Source organism: Pongo pygmaeus, chromosome X (assembly GCF_028885625.2).
Source record: "Pongo pygmaeus isolate AG05252 chromosome X, NHGRI_mPonPyg2-v2.0_pri, whole genome shotgun sequence".
NCBI lineage: Eukaryota > Metazoa > Chordata > Mammalia > Primates > Hominidae > Pongo > Pongo pygmaeus.
This window is the reverse complement of record NC_072396.2, coordinates 41,205,526-41,232,822: the sequence shown is the minus strand read 5'-3', so window position 1 is coordinate 41,232,822 and position 27,297 is coordinate 41,205,526. Positions and strand designations below refer to the sequence as shown.

Genomic DNA, 27,297 nt, shown 5'->3' with positions numbered 1-27,297 from the left:
TTCCGTATTACTTGGTATCAATGAAAATGGATTCAGATTATTCCTTCAAAAAAACACATAACCAAAGAAAACAAAAATCAATTCTATATTATTCCTAATAGAATTAGGCCATAAGCAATATCTACATATGCAGAATCTCAGATATTTTATAAACCTGGAATAGTCCACCAATGAGATGTGAAGTGATTGGGTTTTCTCTTTTGTCAGTGGAATCGTCTGCCATGAGTCTGCCTTTTCTGCCTCTCACACAAATCGACACTGTGATTTATGTTCCTGAACAAATTAGACTTAATTTAAGAGCAAATCATCAGCAACAGGTATAATAATCTTGGCAGAACATTTATTTTAATGAATTGCTCTCTGCCTAACATAGATAGAAGGATGCTGATGCCATTTACCCTATACGGATTAGTGCTGTCATGTAATTAATTTTTTTTCTTCCCCTAGAACTTAAAGTCTCATCAGTTTTAAATTAAAAAGGCATTGGTTTATTTCATATTTAATCATAACAATCTAACTTCTCTGGCAATGTTTATATAAGAAAGTTGTGAAAGACAAATGGATTCTAACCACCCTGCCGCATGATAGGTTCCTGCTCCCTACACTTAGGCAGTGTTGCGTTCCATGGGGTCAGAGTGGGAACTGTTTTGGTGATAAACAGCTGAAAACCCTCACCCCCATCACTCTGGCAGGAAGTAGGGATGGAAGAGTGATTTTAGAACATTGTAGTTTTTCTTCCCTGTGAAGCTGAGTATCAGTTTCCCTATTATTTATACTTCAATGAGAGGCAAAAAGAAAACCAACATTTCCTTCACTCTATGGGTTTGAAACTGTAATTGCCAAGGGCATCTTGCAGTAATTGACAACTAAATAAACCCTACTTTCTCAAACCTGCCAAACTCAATGCTATTTATAAATAATTTGATGATCTTTGCAAAGAAGATGCAGAAACAGCTAATACTAAATACAAGGAAGGATCCCAGGGTCAGGACTACAATGCTCATACTAAAATAATCTTGCTGTATAATAATGAAGTTAAAGATTCTGTTTTTTGAAAAAGAAAACAAATTGTTACCTTAAACCTTTACCTGAGACAGTCCTTCATATTCTAACCAATTAGTTGCTTATTCATCTTTAAAAATGCTACAGGACCGGGTGCAGTGGTGCACACCTGTAATCCCAGCTACTGGGGAGGCTGAGGTAGGAGGATCACTGGAGGCCAGGAGTTCGGCCTGGCAACATAGCAAGACTGGTCTCTAAAATGTTTTTAATTAAAAAAAAAAAAAAGCTATAGAAAAATGTACCCCTTTCCTACATAAAGTATGAATTTCTCATATATTCTATATAAATTCAGTAACAAGAATGGTAATTAAAATGCCTTCCTTACATTAGTACTAAATCTCAGGAGGCAGTGAGAATAAACAAGTGTAAAAGAAACAGCATGAAATTATCTGTACAACAAAACAGCCAATCCTGATGAAAGAAAAGCCTGTTTTGTTAGGTTTTTACAATATAAAATAGATTGAGTACTGCAATGACACAAATTTGGAATCATCATTAACTTTATTTGTCACTCTTGACAGACATTGGTCCACTCCAACATAAAAAGTAGAATTCACCCACTTCCACTTAATATTCTATAGAATGAAGTTGTACCACAAACCATAGTAACTTACACAGGGGGAAAAGTTACTGAAATAAAAATGTTTTATATTCATGCCTCAAAATGTCCCTCGGGGATTTTTGTGTGTATAATGAAAAGCATCTATATACTCCACAAGGCTAGTTTCTTCTTAGATCAATGTAGTATTTTTAGTATCCATACTAGGCCATGTAGGTCAACAAACTTGCAGAAGAGGGTTAAAAAACAGCTGTCCTCTGTTACTCAAATACAGTTCCAAAACTAAGCGATTATATAAGCACATCCATATTTTAGGGCTACTCTAAGTTAAAAACCTTTTCTCTTGTTTCAGAGTTATTTACATCAAATTAAGACATTTACAAATTGTTCATAGTATACAATAGCCCAAATATGATTTTCACCTATGCTGTGTAAAGAAGCATTCATAAGTTTGTCTAATAAATTCAGTGCACTTTTTTCCATAATAACACGAACTATTCTAAATGTTTTACATTTCTTTCAGTGCATATTTCCAAATTCATTAAACAGAATGAAATCATGTTATTAAATGGCTATATCATAATATTCAAGCATATTATGGAATCTATACCACAGTGGGATTCACATCAATACTATAATTCACTCTAGAAAAACATCACAGGCACACACAAAATAAAGAACAAAATTTGATTTTTTTTATAAATGTAAAGTATACTATCTACTTTAAAGCACACTAAAAGATATATTTTAACAAAACAGCCAATTTCCAACCCCCTTTTCTAATTCTGGCACAGAGAACATTCAATCCATTCGAATCTTCTGGTTTGTCATCCTATAAATGATGCTATCATATCCAGGATCCATGTTCCAAATATTGTAAGAGGTGATAATCACAGCCAAGGCCAAGGCGATCATTATCCAAAGTACCATGTTGAAAACCACGGAATATTCAAAATTATACTTATATGCAAGGTTATAGGGACTTGCTGGGTTCTTCTACAATATAGAAAAGAAAGAAAAACCAAGAGAGAAGAATTTTAAGACAGGAAATTATCCCAGTCTAGTGACTGTGATTCATTTGTCTAACAAACATTTCTTCATAAGTGGCATAACAGCTACTTATACTAGGAGGAAGCAAGAAGGAGCCCCTTTGTGGAGAAGACACTTGCACTGATGGTGGAAGTATAAACCAGTCCAAATGCTTGGGAAAACTGGACAATACCTAATAAAGTTGAAGGTGTGCATATCCTGTGATCCAGTAAGTCCATACGCTAGGGAAAATTTCTATATGTGTACCAAGAGACATGTATAAGAATATCATCAGAAAGGCCGGGCACAGTGGCTCACGCCTGTAATCTCAGCACTTCGGGAGGCCAAGGTGGGCAGAGGTCAGGAGTTCCAGAGCAGCCTGGCCAACATGGTGAAACCCCGTCTCTACTAAAAATACGAAATTAGCTAGGCGTGGCAGGTGCCTGTAATCCCAGCTACTCGGGAGGCTGAGGCAGGAGAACTGCTTGAACCCGGCAGGTGGAGGTTGCAGTAAGCCAAGACTGTGCCATTGCACTCCAGCCTGGGCAACAAGAGCAAAACTCCATCTCAAAAAAAAAAAAAAAAAAAAAAATCATCAACAGAATGGAATTGTGGTATATCCCTAAAGCAGAATATGTAACAGTAAAATGACTAAACTACAGCTACATTTGTCAGCCTGAGTGAATCTTAAAAAGAATACTGAACAAAGAACACAGAAAAATACATGTAGTATGATTCCATTTATATAAAATTCAAATACAGGCAAAACCAAACAACACTGTTTAAGAACAAATACATATGCAGTCAATCTGTAAAGAAAAGCAAGGGATTAACATGATATCCAGGACAGCAGTTACCTCTGGATGAGGGAGGGTAGAGCGAGAAAATAGGGAGCTTCAAAGGAGCAAGCATTCTCTTAAGCTATTGATATGGTTTGGCTCTGTTTCCCCACCCAAATCTCATCTCGATTTGTAATCCCCACGTGTCGAGAGAGGGACCTGGTGGGAGGTGATTGGATCATGGGGGCAGTTTCCCCCATACTGTTCTCATGATAGTGAGTTCTCATGAGATCTGATGGTTTAAAAGTGTGCTACTTTCTCTCTCTTTTGCCACCTTGTGAAGAAGGTGCCTGCCTCCCCTTCCCCTTCCACCATGATTGTAAGTTTCCTAAGGCCTCCCCAGCCATGTGGAACTGTGAGTCAATTAAACCTCTTTCCTTTATAAATTACCCAGTGTCAGGTAGTTCTTCATAGCCATGTGAAAACAGAGCTATACAGTGTTATTATTTTTATTATTTAAATAACTAGTATTAAATATGTTATATACTTATGTATGTATGATCCACTTAACACTTTTTTAAAAATACAGAGCTGTGTAAAAACATTGTTTGGGAAACTGAATTCATTCTGACAAAGGCACTGTTTGGGAAATATCATTCATTCTGGCTAGAGAATTTTAAAAGTAGGAACACAGCAGGAGATGAAGCTAGAAGCAGGGAAGCTACAGAAAATCTGACATGAGCCTCTGGGCAATAAAGAGCCATTGACAAGCTTTAGGCAGAAACTGAGTGACATGATCAGGTTTGTCTTAAAAAGATAACATTAAAATTAAAAATTAGCTGAGTGTGGTGGCTCAAGCCTATAGAACTGGCTACTCAGGAGGCTGAGACAGGTGGATCACCTGAGCCCAGGAGTTTGAGGCTACAGTGAGCTATGATTGCGCCACTGCACTCTGGCCTGGGACAGGGCGAGACCCTGTCTCAAAAGAAGAAAAGAAAAAAGATAACTTTGATGACAATGTGTAGGATGGATTTGGGAGGAGCCAGCTGGGAAGCAGAGAGACAGACGAGTTCAGACAAGTTAGGAGGCGGCAGCCAAATGAGGTGGGAGAAATGGGGGCAGGGTGCCTGGCAGTGAGAATGAAAAAGAAAATGTAACCGAGATCTATTTGTCCTTACAGCCCCAGCACCTGGAATGTTGTGAGTACTCAGTAAATGTTCCTTAAACTCCTGTCTCCTTAAACTAATGGAAGAGAGTGATTTCAAATGTAGGAGAGAATGGGTACACAGGCATGCATATTTACCTGCGGGGAGCTCAGAGCTGAGGCAAACGTTAAAGGATTTCACGCCCACGAAGACCTCTTTGTTTCTTTCCTTTTTTTTTTTGTTAAACATGTTCTTTTTCCTATCCATTTTAAGTGTACAAGTCAAGGAATTTTAGTGGTTTCATAGTTATCGCCACAATCTAATTCTAGAACATTTCTATCACCCTAAAAAGAAATCTCATAGGCCGGGCATGGTAGCTCACACCTGTAATCCCAGCACTTTGGGAGGCTGAGGTGAGCAGATCACTTGAGGCCAGGAGTTCAAGACCAGCCTGGCCAACATGGTAAAACCCCATCTCTACTAAAAGTACAAAAATTAGCCGGGTGTGGTGGTGCATGCCTGTGATTCCAGCTACTCAGGATGCTGAGGCAGGAGAATCACTTGAATCTGGGAGGTGGAGGCTGCAGTGAGCTGAGATTGTGCCACTGCACTCCAGTCTGGGTGACAGAGTAAGATCCTATCTCCAAAAAAAAAAAAAAAAAAAAGAATTCTCTGGGAGGCATCCCCACTCTCAACACATGTGCTGACCACCCAGAGCCCAGGTGCCTTTCTGTTTCCCTTTGCTGGTGGGCAAAAATTTCCAGTCTACCCTCTCACTGAGGGCACAGCTCTTTCGGGGTCCCCAGCTTTATCTGGAGTTGTCCGTTCCCATCCCCCACACGCAAGGCACCAAAGGACTCTTGGTGACCCAGCTGGCAAATATCCTTAGGGCGGCCTGCTTACCACATTCGGGTTCCTTTTTTTTTTTTTTTTGAGATGGAGTCTCACTATGTCACCCAGGCTGGAGTACAGTGGCACAATCTCAGCTCACTGCAACCTCCGCCTCCCAGGTTCAAGCAATTTGTCTGCCTCAGACTCCTAAGTAGCTGGGACTACAGGCGTGTGCCACCACGCCCGGCTGATTTTTTGTATTTTTAATAGAGACAGGGTTTCACCATGTTGGCCAGGCTGGTCTCGAATTCCTAACCTTGTGATCCACCCACCTCGGCCTCCCAAAGTGCTGGGATTACAGGTGTGAGACACCGCACCCGGCTTCCTCTTCATTTACTCTGTAAGAGAATTTCCCTTTCTTGCGAGCTGAACTATGTACTTTTTATTTTTGTAATTTTTTTCTTTTTATTTGAGACGGAGTCTCGCTGTGGCTCCCAGGCTAGAGTGCAGTGGCGCAATCTCGGCTCACTGCAACCTCTGCCTCCCAGGTACAAGCGATTCTCCTGCCTCAGCCTTCCAAGTAGCTGGGATTACAGGTGCCTGCCACCACACCCGGCTAATTTTTGTATTTTTAGTAGAGACGGGGTTTCACCATGTTGCCCAGATTGGTCTAGAACTCCTGGTCTCAGGTGTTCCGCCCGCCTCAGCCTCCCAAAGTGCTGGGATTACAGGCGTGAGCCACCACACCCAGCCCAAACTATGTACTTTTTAAAAGGTCTTTATTTTTATCCAGCATTTCTAGATGTTTTATGGTGGGAAATCTTGGGTGGTTGTCTAGACTGACATGCTGTCTGAAACAGAGGTCCTTCCATCTCCAATTTAATTTAGAAAGAAACAATCTCAAACCAGTAATCGCTAGACTATCTCAAACAGGAGTCGACCTTCTGACTCCAACTCCCACACTGACGTCAGTAAAACTGAGCAGGGTGGGGGCTGCAAATGGGTCTGAAGTGGAGGTGTATGTAATTGACTGGATATCTATCTGCTGCAAGTGATACAGCCAGCCCTAAGCAATGTTCTCGGCCACAGGATGTTAGGGAGCATCTACACTACTCTTTCCCATCACCCTCCCTAGGTTCTGCTGCAGCTGTAAGTATATATGTATGTATGTAAATGTGCATGTACATACACATAAACAGATATGTGTTTTACCATGGCCAGCAACCACGGTAATGCTTAATCCTGACCCTCTAAATGCTTAAAATCAAAGCAAGATCCATACCCAAAAAACTGTTAAGTAAATCAAAATCATAAAGAGGTGCACATAGAGGATCTCAGTAAGTGAGGGACTATGCCACAAAGACAATGTGCCTGCTAGAAAAGCAGAGCCCATAGGATGTGGGCACCACACCACTCCCGCACACATTCACTTCTTTTTTTTTTTCAAAACAGGGTCTTGCTATGTTTCCTCAGACTGGCCTCAAACTCCTCCTCAGCTAAAGCAATCCTCCTGCCTTGGCCTCCTGAGAAGCTGCAATTACAGGTGCACGCCACTGCACCTGGCGCCACATTAACTTCTGATGTCTCCTTGTGTGTACTGATATTTGAATTATAATCTTGGACGGATTTACTTTTATCCCTAACTCAAATTCTTGCATCATCTGATTATAACCCTAAAGAACTGATTATCACTGGCAAAGCACACATATCTATGTGAACAAGAAGCTTATGTTTTAACTGAAATTGTTTTTCAGATTTACTGACTGCTCATTCATGTCACCCATAGGTGATATAAGACTTGGTATTTTTTTTTATAAGAAGTTAATTTTACAGTTTTAAAGCAGGATCTCAAAATATACTCACCGCTTGTTTTGCCTCAAGGATAGTCCTTGTCTTCCTAATGAGGGAGGTGTCAAATGACTTGACAGTGACTAACTCTACCACTGCATTCCCACCATAAAGACTGTACATGTCATCTGCAAACTGAAAGTTAGTTATTAACATTATTGGGAATCTCAAATATGTACTTTTTTCATTTTTAATTAACAAATTAAAATCATATATATTTATCAATCAACATATTGTTTTGAAATATGCACACACTGTGGAATGGCTTAAGTCCACATTGGCTAATTAACATATGCATTACCTCACTACTTATCATTTTATGCAGTGAGTCAAATACATACTTATTAAAATTATTTTTAAAGCTTTTGTGCAGCTACAAGAACAATGTACACTTACCTCCTGGCTCATGAAATATACTACATCTTAAAATAAGCAAGTCTTAAAGGTTTTGATTTTGCTCAACTATACGGAAAAGTGTTAAGCTTTAACATATATTCAAATGTTCAGAATAAAATTACTTTAAGAAGAGACTGAATTTGTCAGCATATAAATTGGAGGAAAGGAAGTTGGAAAGAGAAATGAAGAAATCTTCCTAAGTGGTCTCTGGTTAATCACAAACATCTATAAAGATTAAAATATGAAGCCTCACTGAAAGGATGCAGGTGAAGAACTTCAAGGGCAGAGGGGAACTAGCATTTATTATGCATCTACTAAGTGTCTGGTACTGTGCTGGGTGTTCTACTTCAGTTATCTCATAGTGTTTAAGGGGTACAGAGTTTCAGCTGGGGAAGATGAAAAAGTTCTAGAAATAGAAGATGGTGATGGTTGTACAACATGTGAATGTATTTGCACTTAATACCACTGAACTGTACAATTAAAAATGGTTAAAGTGGTAATTTTATGTTATATATATTTTACCACAATAATTTTGTAAAGCTTTGTGTGAGATAACTTTTCCTAATGCTGTTCTTTCTAGCATTAGGAAGAAATATATCAATATACATTTTTGACCCTACTCCATCCTTAGCCAATATAATTAGAGGAGCCCCAAAGAAGGCAAATAAGAGTTCAATCAACAGTGTTTGAAACAGCAGATTTTTCTATTAAGAGGCTAAAAGTGAAATGGTCATACTCCAACCTCTCATGTCGCATTGATATTTACCTTTTGCAGAGCGTCAACAAGGATCTTAGAAGCATCTCTGAATTGTTCAGAGTCTTCCCCGTAACGCTTCCCAATTTCATCCAAACCTGCCAGCTCCAGTGAATATAAATCAGGAGAATGATCCTTGGCTAGATGCTTATGACGAGACAGCTTAGGAGAACAAACAAACAAAAAAAGGTAGTGGATAAAGTAAGACGAAAGATGTCAAACACAGCCAGTTAAAGTTTTATGCCTAACTAAACTAGGCTAAACTAAACCATGCCAGTGTACCACAACATGCAAATAGTCTAAAATGGTGGCAAAAGAAACTGGTTTGAATAAGCGTTTCTGATAAATCCAACACAAATCTCATGTTTAGGAGCAGTACAAGACTCCTTGGATATTTAATAAAAGCTTTCAACAAAATTCCTCAGTTTTAAAAACTCAGGTATGGGCCAAGGTGTGAAAGAACAGATGGCTGGACCAGTTTGATCCCAGGAATGCACTACACTTCCAGACTCCCCAAACCAACACCTGTTGAAAAAGTCTGGAAAACAACTTCAGAAGACAGCAAACAGATAAGAATTTCTATTTCAGTAACAAGGACGATTTTTTAAAAATCATTCACCAAAAAAAATACCCTTCAGATGGATTTCGTCCCTTCTTGACTTGACTGACAGCATTATTAGTCCAAACTATTATTTCTATTTTAGGCCCAAAGATATAGATAGGAATTAAGTCTCACAAGAAATCAACAGCCAAGTTAGGACTATGGCCAGGGTGTTCTTACGCCCAGGCTTGTGTTCTTGCAAGATATGCTGTCTCTCCCTAAAAAGCAGAAATGCAAAATAATTTGACTATAATATGGATGTGTTCAAAATTCCCAATATTGCCACTAATTTTTCAGTTTTCATGGGATCATAAATCTAGGGCATACTTAATCAAACTTTTCAACTGCCTTTACTATTATTCAAGGATTCTCTAGAAACCAAAATAAATGGAACTGAAAAATTAGAGCAGCCTACTTACCAAACTTGAAATATCATGTAGCACTTGCAGTTCAGAAAGAAAGAGCAGGTCAACCTTCAGGAGCCCAAAAAAAAGAGCATTCTTTTAAATGTGCACCAGAGATCTTTATTTGCCATTTACCAAGTAAGGCACAGGATATTACAAATGTTGATCATATAAGTGAATTTATATAATTATCTTCCATTTGGTATGTTTGCTTCAATTGAAAATGCATATAAAACATTATTTCCTAACAAAAAGGTGATGGCCATTCCCTAGCACAGTGACTGCCACTCAATAGCTATATTTTTGACAAAACCATGATAAAGCATCCAAGTTCTCCAGTGGTTTTCCTTCAAAGCATCAGGATATCCTGGCACTCGGCAATGACATCCTACCATTGGCCCAGTTTGCTCACTTCCCTTGAATAGTTTCCGCATCAGAGAATAAAGGATTATGGCCCTGGTCATCCAACAGCAAATAAAAAGGGGAGGCCACCACGAAAGTGGCATGCCACATGGTTAAGAGGGCGCATGAGCAGATGGAGAAGCTGAAGGACAGGAGTCAAAAGTAGAGGTGACTCCCTCCACTGCAATGTCCAGAATGAATGAGAAAAATGTGGCAACAAATCAGCAGAGGCAGTGAACAATGGCTCCCAAGTTACCAGATCCACACAGCTCCACCAGTCACCAAGTAGATCTATGACCTCTGGCTTGTTTGAATTAATAGGTGGCAACCCTCATGCTAAAATGTGATGTTATTTACCACAGCTCAACTCACAAAAAGGATCAGTTTATTCATGAGAGTCATAAGAAAATTACACTAAAGAAGAATCTACCCCAGCAGTAAATGTGCACAATTTTTCATTTTCTAAAATACCAAAATTTCAAGTAGTATAAGGAATGGGAGGCCGGATGCAGTGGCTCAAGCCTGTGATCCCAGCACTTTGGGAGGCCGAGACAGGATTGCTTGAGGCCAGGAGTTCAAGATCAGCCTGGACAACAGAGTGAGACCCTGTCTCTATTTTTTAAAAAGAGGGAAATTAATGATATTCATGTATTCATTGAATAACTGCACTTACTTCATTGTTCCTACTCAGAGAATTGAGGGGGAGTGAACTGAGAACAGAGTTTTCTTGAAACAGGCGATTACGGAGCTGGCGCAAGGTGACTGAAAGGTCTTCAAACACTGAGTTTGCCTTCCCTACCATATACACTCTCTGTAAGAAGAATAGAAAATTTTAAGTTGCTCACATTCTACAGATTAGTTCCAATACGCAGAGGTATGACAACATTGTTCATAAATTAGTTTTACATTTTCATAATAAAATTACATTTCATAATTTTCAAATAATAAAAGCTTATTTTTTAAAATGTCTTAAATAAAACCCTTATCACTTACTTCCTCACTGGGAGCCAACTGCAAAACAACTGGAGTTTCCTCAGAAAATAAGGAGTGAATGGAATTTGCAACACTGTCAAGACTAAAAGGAACTGCCTGAAATTTAAGAGTAAGAACGCAATTATTATGTGAACCAAAGTGGGAAGAAAAATCATTCAGATGGTATTTAAAAAGAAGCCTTAAACTTTTTTCCAGCACTTTCTATGGAAATTTAGAAGCCCTAAATCATTTCCAAACAAGCCCTTTTGAGGACACAGAAGATTAAACAGCCCCCTGGTAAGCCGAGTCTGTATCTCCCAATGTGCCTCAGTGGAAAATAACTTAAACCTGATGGACACAACACTATATCTAGCACAAGCCATTTTCTGGTGGTCATTCATGTATTTGAAGCAGCAGTACATTTGGTTTCAACATTGACTAAATGTGCCACGATGAATGCATATTCCACAATAAAGTATTTAACTTGCATTTAAGAGAAGGTTAGAGGAATCTGAGTATTGAATTTAATTGAAATAAAAATGGAATTCATCTTCCATTTCAAAATTTTAAAAACGTTTAAGGAGATTTAACATTTGTCTTCAGATAGCCTAAAGACTCTTAGATAAGGTGTTAAGTATGTCACAAGGTTTTTGAAGCCTTTATCTTAGGATATGTTGATATTATTAGACTGAAATAACCAATTGTGATAAGACCTACTTTTTTCCTTCAATTTTTTTATTAAAGTGCAAAATACATATAATATAGTAAACAAATCTTGGGGTAACAGCTCAACAAATGTTTACACATGCATGCACTCAGGTAGCCCAGCCAGATCGACATAGAACACTATCAGCGCCCTCGAAGTACTACCTCCACCCTCAAGGGTAACGAAAATTCTGACTTCTAACCCCATAGATTTTTTTGCAGTACATAGTTTTGCAGTACATGATTTTAAAAAATAAATTACAGTTATTTTTCCCCTAAAAAAATTATTTCATTCCCAGTATTACTGTATTAAAACAAGCAGTACAGTCATGTTTTTGTTTTAATGGAGATTTCTTACATTGATCTTTCATTCAGTAGTTCCCTTACTACTTAAAGATTCATGTTTACAGGTAGCAAAGTAACACTAATGTGATACAGGCAGAAATCAATGTGATTATGTCTTCCTGATAAAATCCCAGCATCACATTTTTTTTTTTTTGAGACAGAGCCTCACTCTGTTGCCCAGGCTGGAGTACAGTGGCGCGATCTTGGCTCACTGCAGCCTCCACCTCCCAGGTACAAGTGATTCTCCTGCCTCAGCCTCCTGAAGAGCTGGGATTACAGGCACGCACCACCACACCTGGCTAATTTTTGTATTTTTAGTAGAGATGGGGTTTCATCAAGCTGGCCAGGCTAGTCTCAAACTCCTGGCCTCATGTAATCTGCCTGCCCTGGCCTCTCAAAGTGCTGGGATTACAGGTGTGAGCCACCACGCCCGGGCCCAGCATCAATATTAAGTGACCAATTTTATGATTCTGTGAAATGAAATAATTTTTTTCTCTTACTCAAGATGCTTATTAACTCTTCCTCAAATTCTCTCAAAATGAGTTAATGAGTAAGTGAAGAGGCGGAAGAGAGTTCAAAGTTGCAAAAGCATACTGTTAGCAGCCGCCCTGAATCAGCTATAGGTGTTCCTTTAGTGATCATAGAGTTTACCTCCTGAGGCTGTGAGGGGAATACATGAGCAAATGATGCAAACTTTCCAGCCTCACTTCACTTAGTAAAATGGCGCTCGGTTCAGGAAAGTTGAAGATTAGGTACCATGTCCATAGCGATCAAATTGAAGAAGCTCATGAATCAGATGAACACCAATGAAGGAAAAGAAATAATTATATAGGCAGCTAAGCTCAAAAAGTAAAAAGCTTGGCTGCTTAATATCGAATGATGGTTTTTCTCTCACTGTATTGTAAGGGAGATGCATATCTGTCCTCAAATTTCTGTACCTGTATGACTTGAAATTCTAACTAAAACAGCTAGCTAATCAAATGGAAGCTTCGTTAAATGGAATTCTAAGATACTCTATTTTTATGTTTTGTGGGGTTTGCCCCTGAATCTTTTATCTCATTTACCATCTTCTACTAGGAAAAGCATTGAGCAGCCAACCAGGGCCAAGCAATAAAATGAGCTCCTCGCACAGCACAGCTTCTCATGTAAAATGAGGCTAGTCTGTTTTTAAATCTTTATTTTTGGATTACATGCTAATAAAAATCTCAAAATGGCATTTTGGATTTTTATATATTTATTTTAAAGAAAATCTTCTGCAATGATTTTCACAGAAATCACATAATAAACGACTTAAATGCTCCCTGTGAAATAATCTGCCTTTTGATCTGTATTGTTCCCTTCCTTCTACTTTATGTGTATTTACTCTGAAGTTCTTCTGCTTTCTTTAGCTCATTAATTTCCATTCTTAGACAACCTAAATTGTCTAAAACATGCATTTAAGGCTATAAATTTCCCTTTTCTTACCACGTTAGCTGCACCTCCCAATTTTGTAAATAAATGGTACACTCATTGTTACTCAGTTCCAAATAATTTAAAAAGTTCCACAGTGATTTCCTCCTCCACCCATGAATTATTTAGGAGTGCATCTATTCCCACTATCTTTTCTTGTTGACTTTTTTTGTTTTTACCATTTCTAAATAAGACACTTAAATTACTGATTTTTCAATTTTAGGCCTTGTCTATTTACTATCCATTATAGAAAATGAGGCTTTAGCTCTCTCACATCACCAACCACTGCCCTATCCCCTGAGCCATCCATGCGCTCCGCTTCTGTTTCTATCTCCCCACTCTCCCAATAGTTATATCAAAATTTTCACTTGATCAGCATCATTTCATTATTATGACAATGCAAATAATACTCAGCCTAGCTCATACTACACAATCACTACATTTTCCTTGCTTTCCTTCTACTCTCATTCTTTTGTAATGACAGTGTCTTTTCTCTCTGATAGCTTTTACGATTTTCCATTTCCTTGATGACTCTTCAATTTCACTGTGTGTAGGTGTGGATCTGGCTTTTGCCTACTGGGTGTTCCATATGCTTTAAATCTGAGGAGTTGTATCTTTTGTTACTATTTCCAAATACTTTTTATTTTATTTTTAACTGACAAATAGTAACTGTATATATTTATGGGGTACAATGTTATGTTTTGTTATAAGTTTACAAAGTGGACTGATTAAATCAGGCTAATGAACAAATCCATCACCTCACATACTTATTTTTTTTGTGTGGTAAAAGTATCTAAAATCTACTCCTTTAGCAATTTTGAAATATACAATGCATTATTATTTAATATAGTCACCATTTTGTGCAATAGATCACTAAAGCATGATCCAGCAAGCCCACTTCTGGGTATATATATCCAAAGCAATTGAAGTCAGTATGCTGAAGAGATATCTACACCCCATGTTCACTGCAGCACTATTTACAATTTCTAAGATATGGATGGAAGCAACCTCGGTGTCCATAATCAAACGAATGGATAAAGATAACGTGCAGCTGGGTGCAGTGGCTCACGTCTGAAATCCCAGCACTGAGATCCACTGGGAGGCTGAGGTGGGTGGATCACCTGAGCTCAGGAGTTGGAGACCAGCCTGGCCAACATGATGAAACCTCGTCTCTACTAAAAATACAAAAAATTAGCTGGGCGTGGTGGCACGCACCTGTAATCCCAGCTACTCAGGAGGCTGAGACACCAGAATCCCTTGAACCCAGGAGGCAGAAGTTGCAGTGAGATGACATCACGCCACTGCACTCCAACCTGGGCGACAGAGCAAGATTCTGTCTCAAAAAAAAAGAAAAAAGCAGAAAGAAAATGTGGTATATAAACATAATGGAATACTATATAGCCTTTAAAGCGGGGGAAACTGTCATTTGCAACATGGATAAACCTGGAGGACATTATGTTAAGTGAAGTAAGCCAGGCATAGAAGGACAAATACTACATGACCTCACTTGTAAGTTGAACTCATAGAAGTAGAGAGTAGAATGATGGTTAGAAGAGGCTAGGGGAGACGGGTGGATGGGGAAAGGAAAAATGTTGATCCAAATACCATTTTTTTTTTTTTTTTTTCAGATGGAGTCTCGCTCTGTCACCCAGGCTGGAGTGCAGTGGCGCAATCCCAGCTCACTGCAACCTCCACCTCCCGGTTTCAAGTAATTCTCGTGCCTCAGCCACCGAGTAGCTGGGACTACAGATGTGTGCCACCACGCCTGGCTAATTCTTTTATTTTCGGTAGAGACAGGATTTAGCCATGTTGGCCAGGCTGGTCTCGGACTCCTCGCCTCAAGTGATTCACCCGCCTTGGCCTCTCAAAGTGTTGGGATTACAGGCGTGAGCCATGGTGCCGGGCTCCAAATACCCTTTTAAGATATCATTTTATTATTATTTTCAGATTTAACTGCATTGTGGTCAGAGAAGTTAGTTTATATGACACTGATTCTTTACTGTTTGTTGAGATTTGCCTTGTGGACTAGTGCATAGTAATTTTTTCTAAGTATGCCATGTGTGCTTGGAAATAATCTATACTAGACCACAGGAAAGTCCGAAAAAAAAAAAAATCCCAAAACTTCAGCATCACATAGACCACAGTATTACAATGCAGTGAACTTAGAAATTTAAAAATTAGAAATTACTTTTTTAAAACCCATGCATTTGGAAAAAATACTTCTACATAACTCATGGGTTAAAGAATCACAATATAAATTATGAAATATTTTGAAGTATCAGCTAAAGCACCATATATCAAAAATATCTTATAACTCCCTCATAGTTTCTGTTCTTTCCTTTTTTTCACAAATTTTTTCTCTTTCTTCCTTTTTTTTCCCTCTAGAGATAGGGTCTTGCTATGTTGACCAAGCTGGTCTCGAACTCCTGGCCTCAAGCAATCCTCCCATCTTGGCCTCCCAAAGCTGGGATTACAGGCGTGAGCCACCATGCCTGGCCCTTTTTTTTTCACAATTTTAATGTATGTATATTTAGATCTCTTGGAAATTGGCCTATTCTCCGTAGTTCTAAGGAGATGAATTCTGTTTGTTGCACCTAGTTTCTCATGGCATTTTTTTTTCCTTCAGGTGCTTTGTAAATTCCACTCATCTTCCGTATTCGACCAAAGGAGCCCTTGGCTATGGAGATGTCCCTATGGGGCAGGTCATGTGAATTTGGAAAGAACCACTCTGCACAGCATAAGCCTATAATTCTAATTCTAATTTCTCTCGGGGGACTCTTTGGGTCCAACAGCCAAGGGCAGCAAGCCAGCTTTACTAGTTTTACTAGTCCGCTTTTCAAGAACAAGTTGACAGCATTTTCTAGTCCCTGGCTTTCTGCAGGAAACACAGTTTCAGCATCAGCTCCTGCTCACCACTATGGCTTCTGCGTTTTCCATCCATATGTAACACCTGTGTATACCACCCCCTCTTGCATTCAAATTTAGTTATGCTAGTAAAAATGTTTTTGTGACATTCTTTCAAGCACTTCTATATGCTTATAATGGAAGGAGGGCCTCTTAGATCAGCACAGTCACCCACATTGCCTGAATGGCCAGTGAAGGAGTAAGTGAGCCAGCAAGCAGCCTCCAGTGTCCTTACACACGAAAAGAGGTAAAATCCTGCAGGGAAGATGACAAGACAATGGCCAAAAACACGGCAGCAGGATACAACCCCAACTGGTTTCTCCTTTGGTGGCTCTCTTTTTCAAGCCTCTGGCTATTCTGAGTGGGGTAATTTCTCTATCTCTTATCTTAAACAGTACTCTCATCCACAGAGAACAGCCAAGCCTCAGTCAATTACAATCATCATGTAATTTTCTTAAAAAGAAATTGTGTTTGTCAAAGAATTTCAAAAGAAACTGTGCATCAAAAACAGATAAGAGAAGTATGTTTAGAATGCAATTCATAATGACAGCTGACAAGGGAAAATGTAAAACGCATCCCTTTAATTTTTTATAATAAATACTCACATTCTCCAAAGGGTACGAAATGACACTGCCTGGGGGTAGAGCCAGTTTGTTCACTCCCTTCACCATCACCATGACAGTAGCCCGAGGACGATGAAACAGGTTACCCACTGCGAGTCCTGGCCAAGAAAGGTCCTAAACATTGAAAAGCACAAAGCGGTACTTAATTATCAACTCAGGAACCCACCTCCCCAATAACATCTAATAAGCAGAGTTAAGGGGTTCTGAGATGACACTGACAAGGAAAATTCACAGGGAAAGTAAACATTTTATTTGTGGCAGTCGTTGCAATCCCCTAATCAAGAATGCTGATTTCTACCCTCTTCATTTTCTTAAAATTCTACAGATTTGAAACAAAGTCTAATAGTAAGTCATCTCACACCTTTTGTGGAAAAAAGCAAGCAAGTAAACAAAACATAGGTACCTTTCAAATTTCAGATCACAAAATAATTATTTTCTTCATGTAGCCATGTAAATTTTCTTCCCCTACATCATTTTTTGCCCTCATATACAGCATCACTTTTATCTTTCACAGCGACATAGCAAGATGGTCATTAAAACATCCTCTTTAGACTAAGCTCTTTATAAATAAAACAATTCCTACTAAAAGTAACTATCATTAGTTTACTAATAATTATTTCTCAGTTATTTCAATAGCCATCTGTAGTCAAGTTTAAGGTTGTAAAGAACTAGATGGTCAGGTGTGGTGTTCACGCCTGTAATCTCAGCACTTTGGGAGGCTGAAGCAGGTAGATTCCTTGTGTCCAGGAGTTCAAGACCAGCCTGGGCAACATGGCAAAATCCTGTCTCTACAAAAAATATAAAAATGATCTGGGCATGGTGTTGTGCGCCTGTGGTCCCAGCTACGGGGGAGGCTGAGGTGGGAGAATCTCTTGAACCTGGGAGGTGGAGGTTGCAGTGAGCCGAGATCAGGCCACTGCACTCTAGCTTGGGTGACAGAGCGGGACCCTGTAGCAAAAAAAAAAAAACAAAAAAAGAATTAGGTACAGGCTGGGTGTGGTGGCTCATGCCTGTAATCCTAGCACTTTGGGAGGCTGACGCAGAAAGGATTGCTTGAGGCCAGGAGTTAAAGACCTACGAGCCTGGACAACATAGCGAGACCCTGTCTCTACAAAAAATTAAAAAATCAGCCAGGCGTGATGGCATGCACCTGTAGTCCTAGCTACTCAGAAGGCTGAGGCAGGAGGCTGAGGCAGGAAGATCACTTGGGCCCTGGAGTTTGAGGCTGCAGTGAGTCATGCAGACTCAAATAGCTTGGGTGACACAGCCAGACCCTGTCTCTAAAAAAATAACTAGGTACGAATTTCATCCTTAAATGTAAACAACCAATCATGTTCACTTTGGCTGCCCAAAGACTACAAAAAGCTCAGGTGCTCTGCCCTTAGGCCTGGCAGTGAAGCAGTTGCCAGGCAGAGTTTCTGTTTTCAAGGGTGCTCAGGATTTGGAGAAAAGTTCCTTTCAGTGACTGATGATATATATCTAGAGACCACATCAAAAGCACCAGACTTACAAAGAGAAGGAGATGATAGCACCGAGCAAGCTGCATTTCCTTTCTTCTGAGCCCTTACCTTTCGATCTCTCACATTGACTGGATCTAGACCCTCCCACCCCCTACAATCACATAAGCAGCCAATGACTACAACAGGTCATAGCTTCATTCTAGGAAACCAAGGTCCTTGGCTGCCCCATGGTTACTGACCACATTATTTTCCTAACCTCAGGCATAATGCATATATATTTTATCATTCATAGTGAATCTATCACCTATACTAAAAAAAAAAAAAAAACCAAGAAGCAGATATCCTATTAACAGTAGGACAGATGCATTCTCTAATATACAAAGAATTTCACTACTATGAATAAATAATTATATAGTTAATGATTTCTAATGATTTGTTTCAGAAGCCAAGCTTGAAGCGCTTATCCAAAATCTTCCCAACTACAAATGGGCTTTTAAAAAATTAATTCGTTTATTTTTAATTGAGATGGGAGTCTCACTATGTTGCCCAGGCTGGTCTCAAATTCCTGGGTTCAACTGATCCTCCCACCTTGGCCTCCCAGAGTGCCGGGATTACAGGCGTGAGCCACTGTGCCTGGTCCAGATGAGCTTTTTAACTTTTGTAATCTGTACCAAACGTACCTACGTTCGTTTGATGCTTTCTTGGGCTGTTAGCAGAAATCAGTAAAAATGTTCTTAAAAGCAGCTCCAAACATTTAAAAAATATATACATACTTCTTTCACAGAGAAGCCCATGGACAATGCAGCCACGTCTGGGATCCGCTCTCCTGGTATAGGCCAATTTCCATTTCGGAAAACAACAGACCCTGGTGATTTTAATATACTAAACTCGTTCCCCAAAACACCTGAAAAGAAAACAGATCAGTAAATGAATTATCAACATCATAAATCATTTACCTTGACAATTATTAAATATAATACATGTTTCCCCATTCACCAGTGACTTAGCATATTAAATTATGACTGGTCAAAATGCTGAGTCCTAAACAATAACAAATTCTTTTTCAAAGTATCACTCTAAGAATTTAAGTCCACACATTCTGCTGGAACAAAAGTACAACTATCAGAGCCTCTCTGAACCTATTCTGGTTCAGGGGCTGCTTGATAAGAACAAGAAACAAACAAAAATCTCAAAAAGAGATCAACAGAGGTACAACTACAAAACAGGGTTTCCTAATGATATAGACACCTTCCTACTGATGGCTCTTAAAGAGGCACGTAGCAATTTGGCAGGAATTAGAAATCAGTGGCATATCTCCAAAATTTAAAAAACAAAAAACAAAGCCCAGGCACAGACTAAAAAGGAAGAAGCTTGAAATCTCTAAATTATTTCTACCATCAATCCTTTCTACACAATGCAAATTCATAAAGTTCCTATTATTTCACTATAAGATTTTACCAGGTTACTATGTCTTAGGATAGGTAACAACTTTCCTTATGTCCCATAGGCAATCCTAGTGAAATAAGGACTGTCAAATGTTGGGGGGAGTGGGGCATACATGTCACAAGTAGAAACATAAAAATACTTCAGACTTTAGAAACAAAGTCCAGGAAACAGTATTTGTAGTTGACATGTCAAGAGGGTAAGAAAAGGTATTCTGTAATGATAAAGTCAACTAGTCTAAGGATTCGGGATTAAAAGATAAAGATGAGAATAAAGGGACTATTTTATAAACTCTCCACAGCTAAGGATGAGGTATTTGGCCTCTTCATCCATTATCTATTAACCTAGTGATGTCTAGCTTACACAGGGACAAGTAGCTAATTTCAGTCACTGAAAGGAACTTTTCTCCAAATCCTGAGCACCCTTGAAAACAGAAACTGTGCCTGGGAACTGCTTCACTGCCAGGCCTAAGGGCAGAGCCCCTGAGCTTTTTGTAGTCTTTGGGCAACCAAAGTGAACATGATTGGTTGTTTACATTTAAGGATGAAATTCGTACCTAGTTATTTTTTTAGAGACAGGGTCTGGCTGTATCACCCAAGCTGAGTTTGAATCTGCATGACTCACTGCAGCCTCAAACTCCAGGGCCCAAGTGATCTTCCTGCCTCAGCCTCCTGCCTCAGCCTTCTGAGTAGCTAGGACTACAGGTGCATGCCATCACGCCTGGCTGATTTTTTAATTTGGGGTTCCCGTTAAAAAAAAATGAGCTCCAAGTCTAGAACAAATGTTAGCCACACCTAGTATGGGAAAATTAGACTTCAGTAAAGAATCAGTGTTATTCTCTTGACCTAAGGAAAGTACCACTAACAGGGGATGGAAATAAAGTTAGAAGCAACAGTAAATGTTTTGGTGTTGCAGTATTGACAGTAAATAAAAGGCTTCAGGTTGGTGCTGATACACAGAGTTACAAATTTCAATCCGGCACAGCTGTCAGAACAGGAATTTCCAAACTGCTCTAGCTGAAGACAGACCAAAAAAATTAGCAGAATGGAATGGTCTTTTGTAACTGATAGATATCTTGGTTCACTAAAGTAGTAGTACTGCAAACACTAAGAAAAATGGGGAACCAAGAGACCTATGCTTCCCAAGAACCATACACATATTTTGTTTGTTTGTTTTGAGACAGAGTCTCACACTGTTGCCTAGGCTGGAGTGCAGTGGCACAATATTGGCTCACTGCAACCTCTGCCTGCCAGGTTCAAGCGATTCTCCTGCCTCAGCCTCCCAAGTAGCTGGGATTACAGGTGTGTGCCACCATGCCTGGCTAAATTTTGTATTTTCAGTAGAGACAGGGTTTCACCATGTTAGCCAAGCTGGTCTCAAACTCCTGACCTCAAGTGATTGGCCTGCCTCAGCCTCCCTATGTGCTGGGTTTACAGGTGTGCGCCACCGCACCCAGCCCCAGGTACCATATACATTTTAAAAACCATATTTTGATTTGGAGATACCCTTGTTTTGAGACATGGCCCTACTCATTCAATTCTGGCAAACCTATACCAAATAACTTTGCCCCAACTTCGTAGTTTCAACTTCCATGCCTGTACAACAGTCCTTCAGAAGCCCAGAGCTTTAGAAAACCTTAGAGTCAGGGACTCCTATAGAGAGGAAGGTCATTTGTCCAAACTTCTGCTTATTATAAGTATAAGCATGTCTCAGGGATACCTGGCAGAAAGTCACCCCTCCTCTATTTCAATACTACCAGTGATGGGGACACCACCTCAATATACGAACTACATTTGCCGGCAACTGGCTCCATTTTCCTAACATTCTAGTCCTTTGAAAAGTTTTTCCTTGTACTGAACTGAAATGGGCTTCCTAACTTTCAACTTCCTATGCTATCACTCCCCGACTCAGTCTCACCGGATAACCTCATCTCCAGCTTCACAGAGAAAACAGAGGAATTTCTTGAGCTACCTGCTTCCTCTCCCCACCACAAATCTATCTGCATAAGCCCCTATCTGTAACTCCTCTCCCTCCAGACATGAGGGCAGGGATGTCCCTCCTCCAGTCTAAGACAATCCTGTGTTCAGCCTTTTTAGGGACCTTTGTTCCTTCACTGTTTATTAAGTAAGCCACTCTTCTAGGACAGACAACATATCAGGAGTGAGGTGGCTACATGGTAATAGCCATCAAAAGATGGCCCTATAGAATACAAGCTCCATGAAGGCGGGGATTTCAGTGCGTCTTGTTCACACACTATCCCCAGGGCTGAGAACAGAGCCCGACACATTGGTGCTCAATAAGTACTTGTTGAGTTAATGAATGAATGAAATCACACCTCAAACCACCAATTTTCTCCCTCTCCACTGGCCCTTTCACTTCAGCATAAAAATACGCTCAAGGCACTCCCATTCTATAACTAAAACCATAAAAAACCTCCTTTGGTCCTACCAGTCTCCACCAGCTACCAGCCTTGCTCCCCTTCAGAGGAAGAATCCAGGAAGAGCAGTCAACTACCATTTGCTTCTATACTTCATTTTACCTCTACTACTTAACCCACAACATTTTTTAAATTATTTTTATTTTTATTTTTTGAGACAGGGTCTTGCTGTCACCCAGGTTGGAGTGCAGTGGTAAGGATCTCAGCTCACCGCAACCTCCACCTCCCAGGCTCAAGGGATTCTCCTGCCTCAGACACCTGAGTGGCTGGGACTACAGGCACGCACCACCACGTCTGGCTAACTTGTGTATTTTTTTGGTAGAGACGGGGTTTCACTAGGTTGGCCAGACTGGTCTCGAACTCCTGACCTCAAACAATCCGCCTGCCTCGGCCTCCCAAAGTGCTGGGATTACAGGTGTGAGCCACCCCACCTGGCCGCCCACACCTTCCAAGCCCACCATGCCACTGAAACGACTCTCCAAACTCAAAAGGCAATTTCCATCCCTTAATTTTATCTAACTTTCCAAAGCATTTGATACTGGCAACTCCCTCCTTGAAAAGCCCCTGCTTTGGTCTTCATGCAGCCACGGCTCCTGGTTTTCCTTGCAATCCCTTTGGCTGCTTCTCCTCTGTTTCTTTCCCTTCCTGTCCTTTAAAGCAGTGGTAGCCAAACTTTTTAGATTTCAACCCTGTCAGCCCAAAATTGGAAAGCAGCCCTTCTCTCTTCTCTCTGTCCCTCTCATCCTCTCCATGTATATACTTCTACTATAGTAATAGATTATGGATTTGATTTGTGCTATATTACAAAGCATACAAAAATAAAAATTTTTAAAAGGATGAGATACCTGTGTAGTATTTTTCCCAATCTAATAATGAGAAAACATCAGATAAACCTAAATTGAGGGACAGTCTACAAAATACCTGACCATTATTATTCAAAAAGAGGTAAGATAAAAATAGGCCAGGCATGATGGCTCACACCTGTAATCCCAGCACTTTGGGAGGCCAAGACAGGCGGATCACTTGAGGCCAAGAGTTCAAGACCAGCCTGGCCATAATGGCGAAACCCCATCTCTACTAAAAATACAAAAATGAGGCCAGGTGTGGTGGCTCACGCCTGTAATCCCAGCACTTTCGGAGGCTGAGGCAGGCAGATCATTTGAGGTCAGGAGTTTGAGACCAGTCTGGTGAACATAGTGAAACCCCGTCTCTACCAAAAAAATACACAAGTTAGCCAGATGTGGTGGTACATGCCTGTAGTCCCAGCTACTCAGGAGGCAGATCACCTGAGGTTGGGAGTTCAAGACCAGCCTGACCAACATGGAGAAACCCCGTCTTCACTAAAAAAATACAAAATTAGCCAGGCATGGTGGCACATGCCTGTAATCCTAGCTACTCGGGAGACTGAGGCAGGAGAATCACTTGAACCCGGGAGGTGGAGCTTGCGGTGAGCCAAGATCGTGCCATTGCACTCCAGCCTGGGCAACAAGAGTAGTCCCAGCTACTTGGGAGGCTGAGGGACAAGAATCGCTTGAACCCCAGAGGCGGAGGTTGTAGTTAGCCAAGATCGTGCCACTGCACTTCAGCCTGTGTGACAGAGCAAGACTCTGTCTCAAAAAAGGAAAAAAAAAAAAAAAGATAGATAGAGGCCGGGTGCGATGGCTCACACCTGCGTGTAATCCCAGCACTTTGGGAGGCTGAGGAGGAGGATCACTTGAGCCCAAGAATTCGAGACCTCATCTCTACAAAAACAAACAAAAAATTAGCTGGGTATGGTGGCATGCGCCTGTGGTCCCAGCTACTAGGGAGGCTGAGGTGGGAGAATCGCTTGAGCCTGGGTGGTCGAGACTGCAGTGAGCTGTGATCATCACACCAGTGCACTCCAGCCTGGGTGACAGAGTGAGACCCTGTCTCAAAAACAAAAACAAAAAGGATATAAATGGAAGTTCTAGTACATTCATCTGGCATCCAAATGGATCACCTAGCATATTCCACTTTGGAGATCTGAGAGCTCCATTCTTGACTCTTACTGCTTTCCTATTCTACATCTTTCCCAGGCTGAGCCCAACTACTCCTAAGGCTGCAAACACCAAAAACACACCCAATTCATGATCTTTCCACACGCTTCTCCTGTATTCTCTATCTTGAAGGATGATACCACCTTCCACCCAGTGGCTGGAATCAGTCGTCTTTAAATCTTCCTCAGCAACACAGCTAATTAGCCACTGAATTTCATCTTTTTTTCTTATCTCACAAATCCTTTCCCATCTATGTCCAGGGCACACTCTTCAGGCCCTCACCAGGTTTGCTAGAATTGGGTGCCTTATCACCCTTGTCATGCCACTCTCCAATCCAGCCTTTCCCATAACTGCTTCAAAATACAGATCTGATCATTCACCCTTCTGCTTAAATGCCTTCTCTCACTGCCCAGAGACTCTGAGGCAAAACCCAAAGCATTAACACCCAAGAAACCTCATCAACCTTATTTCTGGTATCTCCCCAACTTAATCCCTGTACATTTCAGCCCCATCAAACTACTTGCCCCTTTGCTCTCACATCGCTGTGCTTTTACACATGCTGTTCTGTTTCAAATACCTTTTCTTCCCACCCCAACTTTTCAACACGTTAGCCCTGGGAGGCACCTCCCATGGGAAATTTTCCTCAGCCTCCCCAGTCGGGGCTAAGTGTCCTTCCCTCTAGGAACTCCACTATACTGTGCTATTATCGTCTACGAATGGTGGATGGAATCAATTAATAATAATAATAAAATGGATCCTATCTCTCTCTTCTTCTACATGACATCACTTCAAATTCCATGTGTTCACCCTTGGCCTTTCTTCTCCAGGCTAAATATCTGAATTTTATCAAATACTCCTCATGATATGGTATTCAAAACCCTAGTTCCCTTCCTCTCTCTCTAGGTCCCTAGTTCTCTCTCTAGTTTGGCAACATTGTTTTAAAGGATTTCTATTTTTGTTTCTGCCTGGAATAGAGAAGTCAGAGCTCTTAAAGATGTTTTCCATTACATCACATTTAGTCATTGTGGAAAATAATAACTGAACCTCATCTGACAAGACTGAGCAATTCAGAAGCTGACAGGATCGGGTTCTTGTTCTGTATGAACTCGGCTATGCTAGTAAGGAAAACATGTTCAAACCATGTGCAGAAGCAATTATTTTATCTCAGACCCAAAACAAAAAAGCCTACACCTCACTAAATCAAAATAATATCAGTCAAAATATTAAAACATGGAATCTCAATAGATGTTCAGTTAAACCACAGGATCAAAGGGAATATTTTTAAAATTTCAAAAACTGAATTAAAATTAATTCCCTCAAAGTATCTCAGTAGATCAAAGACCTTTCCAGAGCCAGAAACAGAAGAAAGAGACAAAGAACTCGAAAACGTTTGGGGCATGGATACAACGTAACTATCATTAACACACAAAATCCCCGCACCTCTAGGGACAGAGATCTGCAGATTTCAAGAGCATACTGGTGCAGAATTAAATCGCCATTCCAAAAGCAGGACCTCCCAACACCTCACATAGGTTTTTGGTTTGTTTGTCTGTTTGTTTTTGCTTTTGAGACAAGGTCTGGCTCTATCGCTCAGGCTGGAGTGCAATGGCGCGATCTCGGCTCACTGCAACCTCCGCCTCCCGGGCTCAGGCGATTCTCGTACCTCAGCCTCCTGAGTAGCTGGGATTGCAGGTGTGCCCCATCACGCCCGGCTAATTTTTATATTTGCAGTAGAGATGGCGTTTTGCCATGTTGGCCAGGCTGGTCTCAAACTCCTGACCTCAGGTGATCTGCCTGCTTCGGCCTCCCAAAGTGCTGGGATTACAGGCATGAACCACCGCGCCGGGCCTCCCATAGGTTTTAAACTGACACACTGAGGATCAGAGCACCCGTTCTCCAAGCCGTTCTGAACTTGGCCTCTTGTTCACTACTGTCTGTGCCTCCAGTGTCAGTCCCCATCACTCCCACATTCTTACACAGTAATAGCGTTACCTGTGCAACACAAAATATATAATGGAAAAGGCCAATGCGCTGGCACTACCTCATCTGAAATCAAATCCAGCTTTGCTACTACCTGTTTAGTGTTGGGTAATTTATTTAGGTTGATCACCCCGCAAAACGAAGATGATGCCCTCTTCTAATGACTGCTGTCAAATGAAATACATTACTACATAATATGCAGTAAGAGGCCACGTATTAGCTGATTTCTTCTCCTCTTGCTGAATGCTTAGGAAGCTAGGTTCTACTCAGAAAGCTACCATTTACTGACATGTGACCCTAAAAATGTGACTCACATCCTAGTTTCCAAATCCTTAAAATTTGGAACTGTGACAAACTATTGAGAGGTGCTTTGTATTCGCCTTAAGAAATATAGTCATATAAAAATAATGACTCCACCTCAACTTTTGCATCCTGAAATATACATAAGGGAAGGGAGAGGAAGGGATTTCAGCAATTACTGATGACAACCACTAGAAATGAAAGCACCATACAAATGCAAAAACATCGTGGCAGCCAGTGGCAGCTAAAAAGTCTGCCTTGTCTTCTTCGCGGCGGGCTGCGACTCAATCCCAGTTCACCGAGAAATGCATCTCCGTACTCTGAAGGGCCTCTCCAGGCGGAAGAAGCCGGCCAGACGCGCCTTCCTCAAAGTGGAGGGTGGAGGCAGGCTCAGGGGCCCCCTACGCAGCCCAGCCCCAGCCCCGGCGGCCCCTGAGGCCGCGCCGCCACGGCCGATCCGGAGAAGATGCTGACGGCGATGTGGCTGAGGTGAGTCCGCCGCTGACCGACCGCACTGCGGCACCTGCCTCGCAGCTACTCGCCCGCGGCCGCCCCCGACCCCCAAGCCCCGCGGCGCAGGACCTCCCCAGGCACGTCCTGCGGGCCCCCGGCTCCTCACCCGCCACCAACGCCAGGAGCACGACAAACACAGCCATGGTGCCGCGGCGGCCGCAGCAGTGCGGGGCGACACGGAACGGGCCGGAGGGACACGGGCGACAACCGCAGAGTGAGGAGGTGACGCGCTCGGACTCCTCCAGGCTCCCGGGGCCCGTCCCTTCGTCGCTTCCGCTGGGACAGCTGCCGCTTTCTCCACCAATCACCAGCTACGCCGCGGCCTACGGAAGGGTCGT

At 41.2% G+C, this 27,297-nt stretch overlaps 1 protein-coding gene across 1 annotated transcript; it reads right to left on the bottom strand.

Moving 5' to 3' along the window:
• Positions 1-1,544: 1,544 nt before the first annotated feature.
• On the bottom strand, positions 1,545-27,297 carry ATP6AP2 (ATPase H+ transporting accessory protein 2). Its single transcript, XM_054472074.2, has 9 exons — positions 27,066-27,297; positions 19,042-19,172; positions 16,791-16,922; positions 10,804-10,899; positions 10,484-10,621; positions 9,424-9,477; positions 8,416-8,565; positions 7,269-7,388; positions 1,545-2,617 (listed from the first exon to the last, which is right to left on the bottom strand). Exons 1-9 carry the CDS (start codon positions 27,100-27,102, stop codon positions 2,423-2,425), a joined length of 1,053 nt encoding a protein of 350 aa, XP_054328049.1. The 5' UTR covers positions 27,103-27,297; the 3' UTR covers positions 1,545-2,422.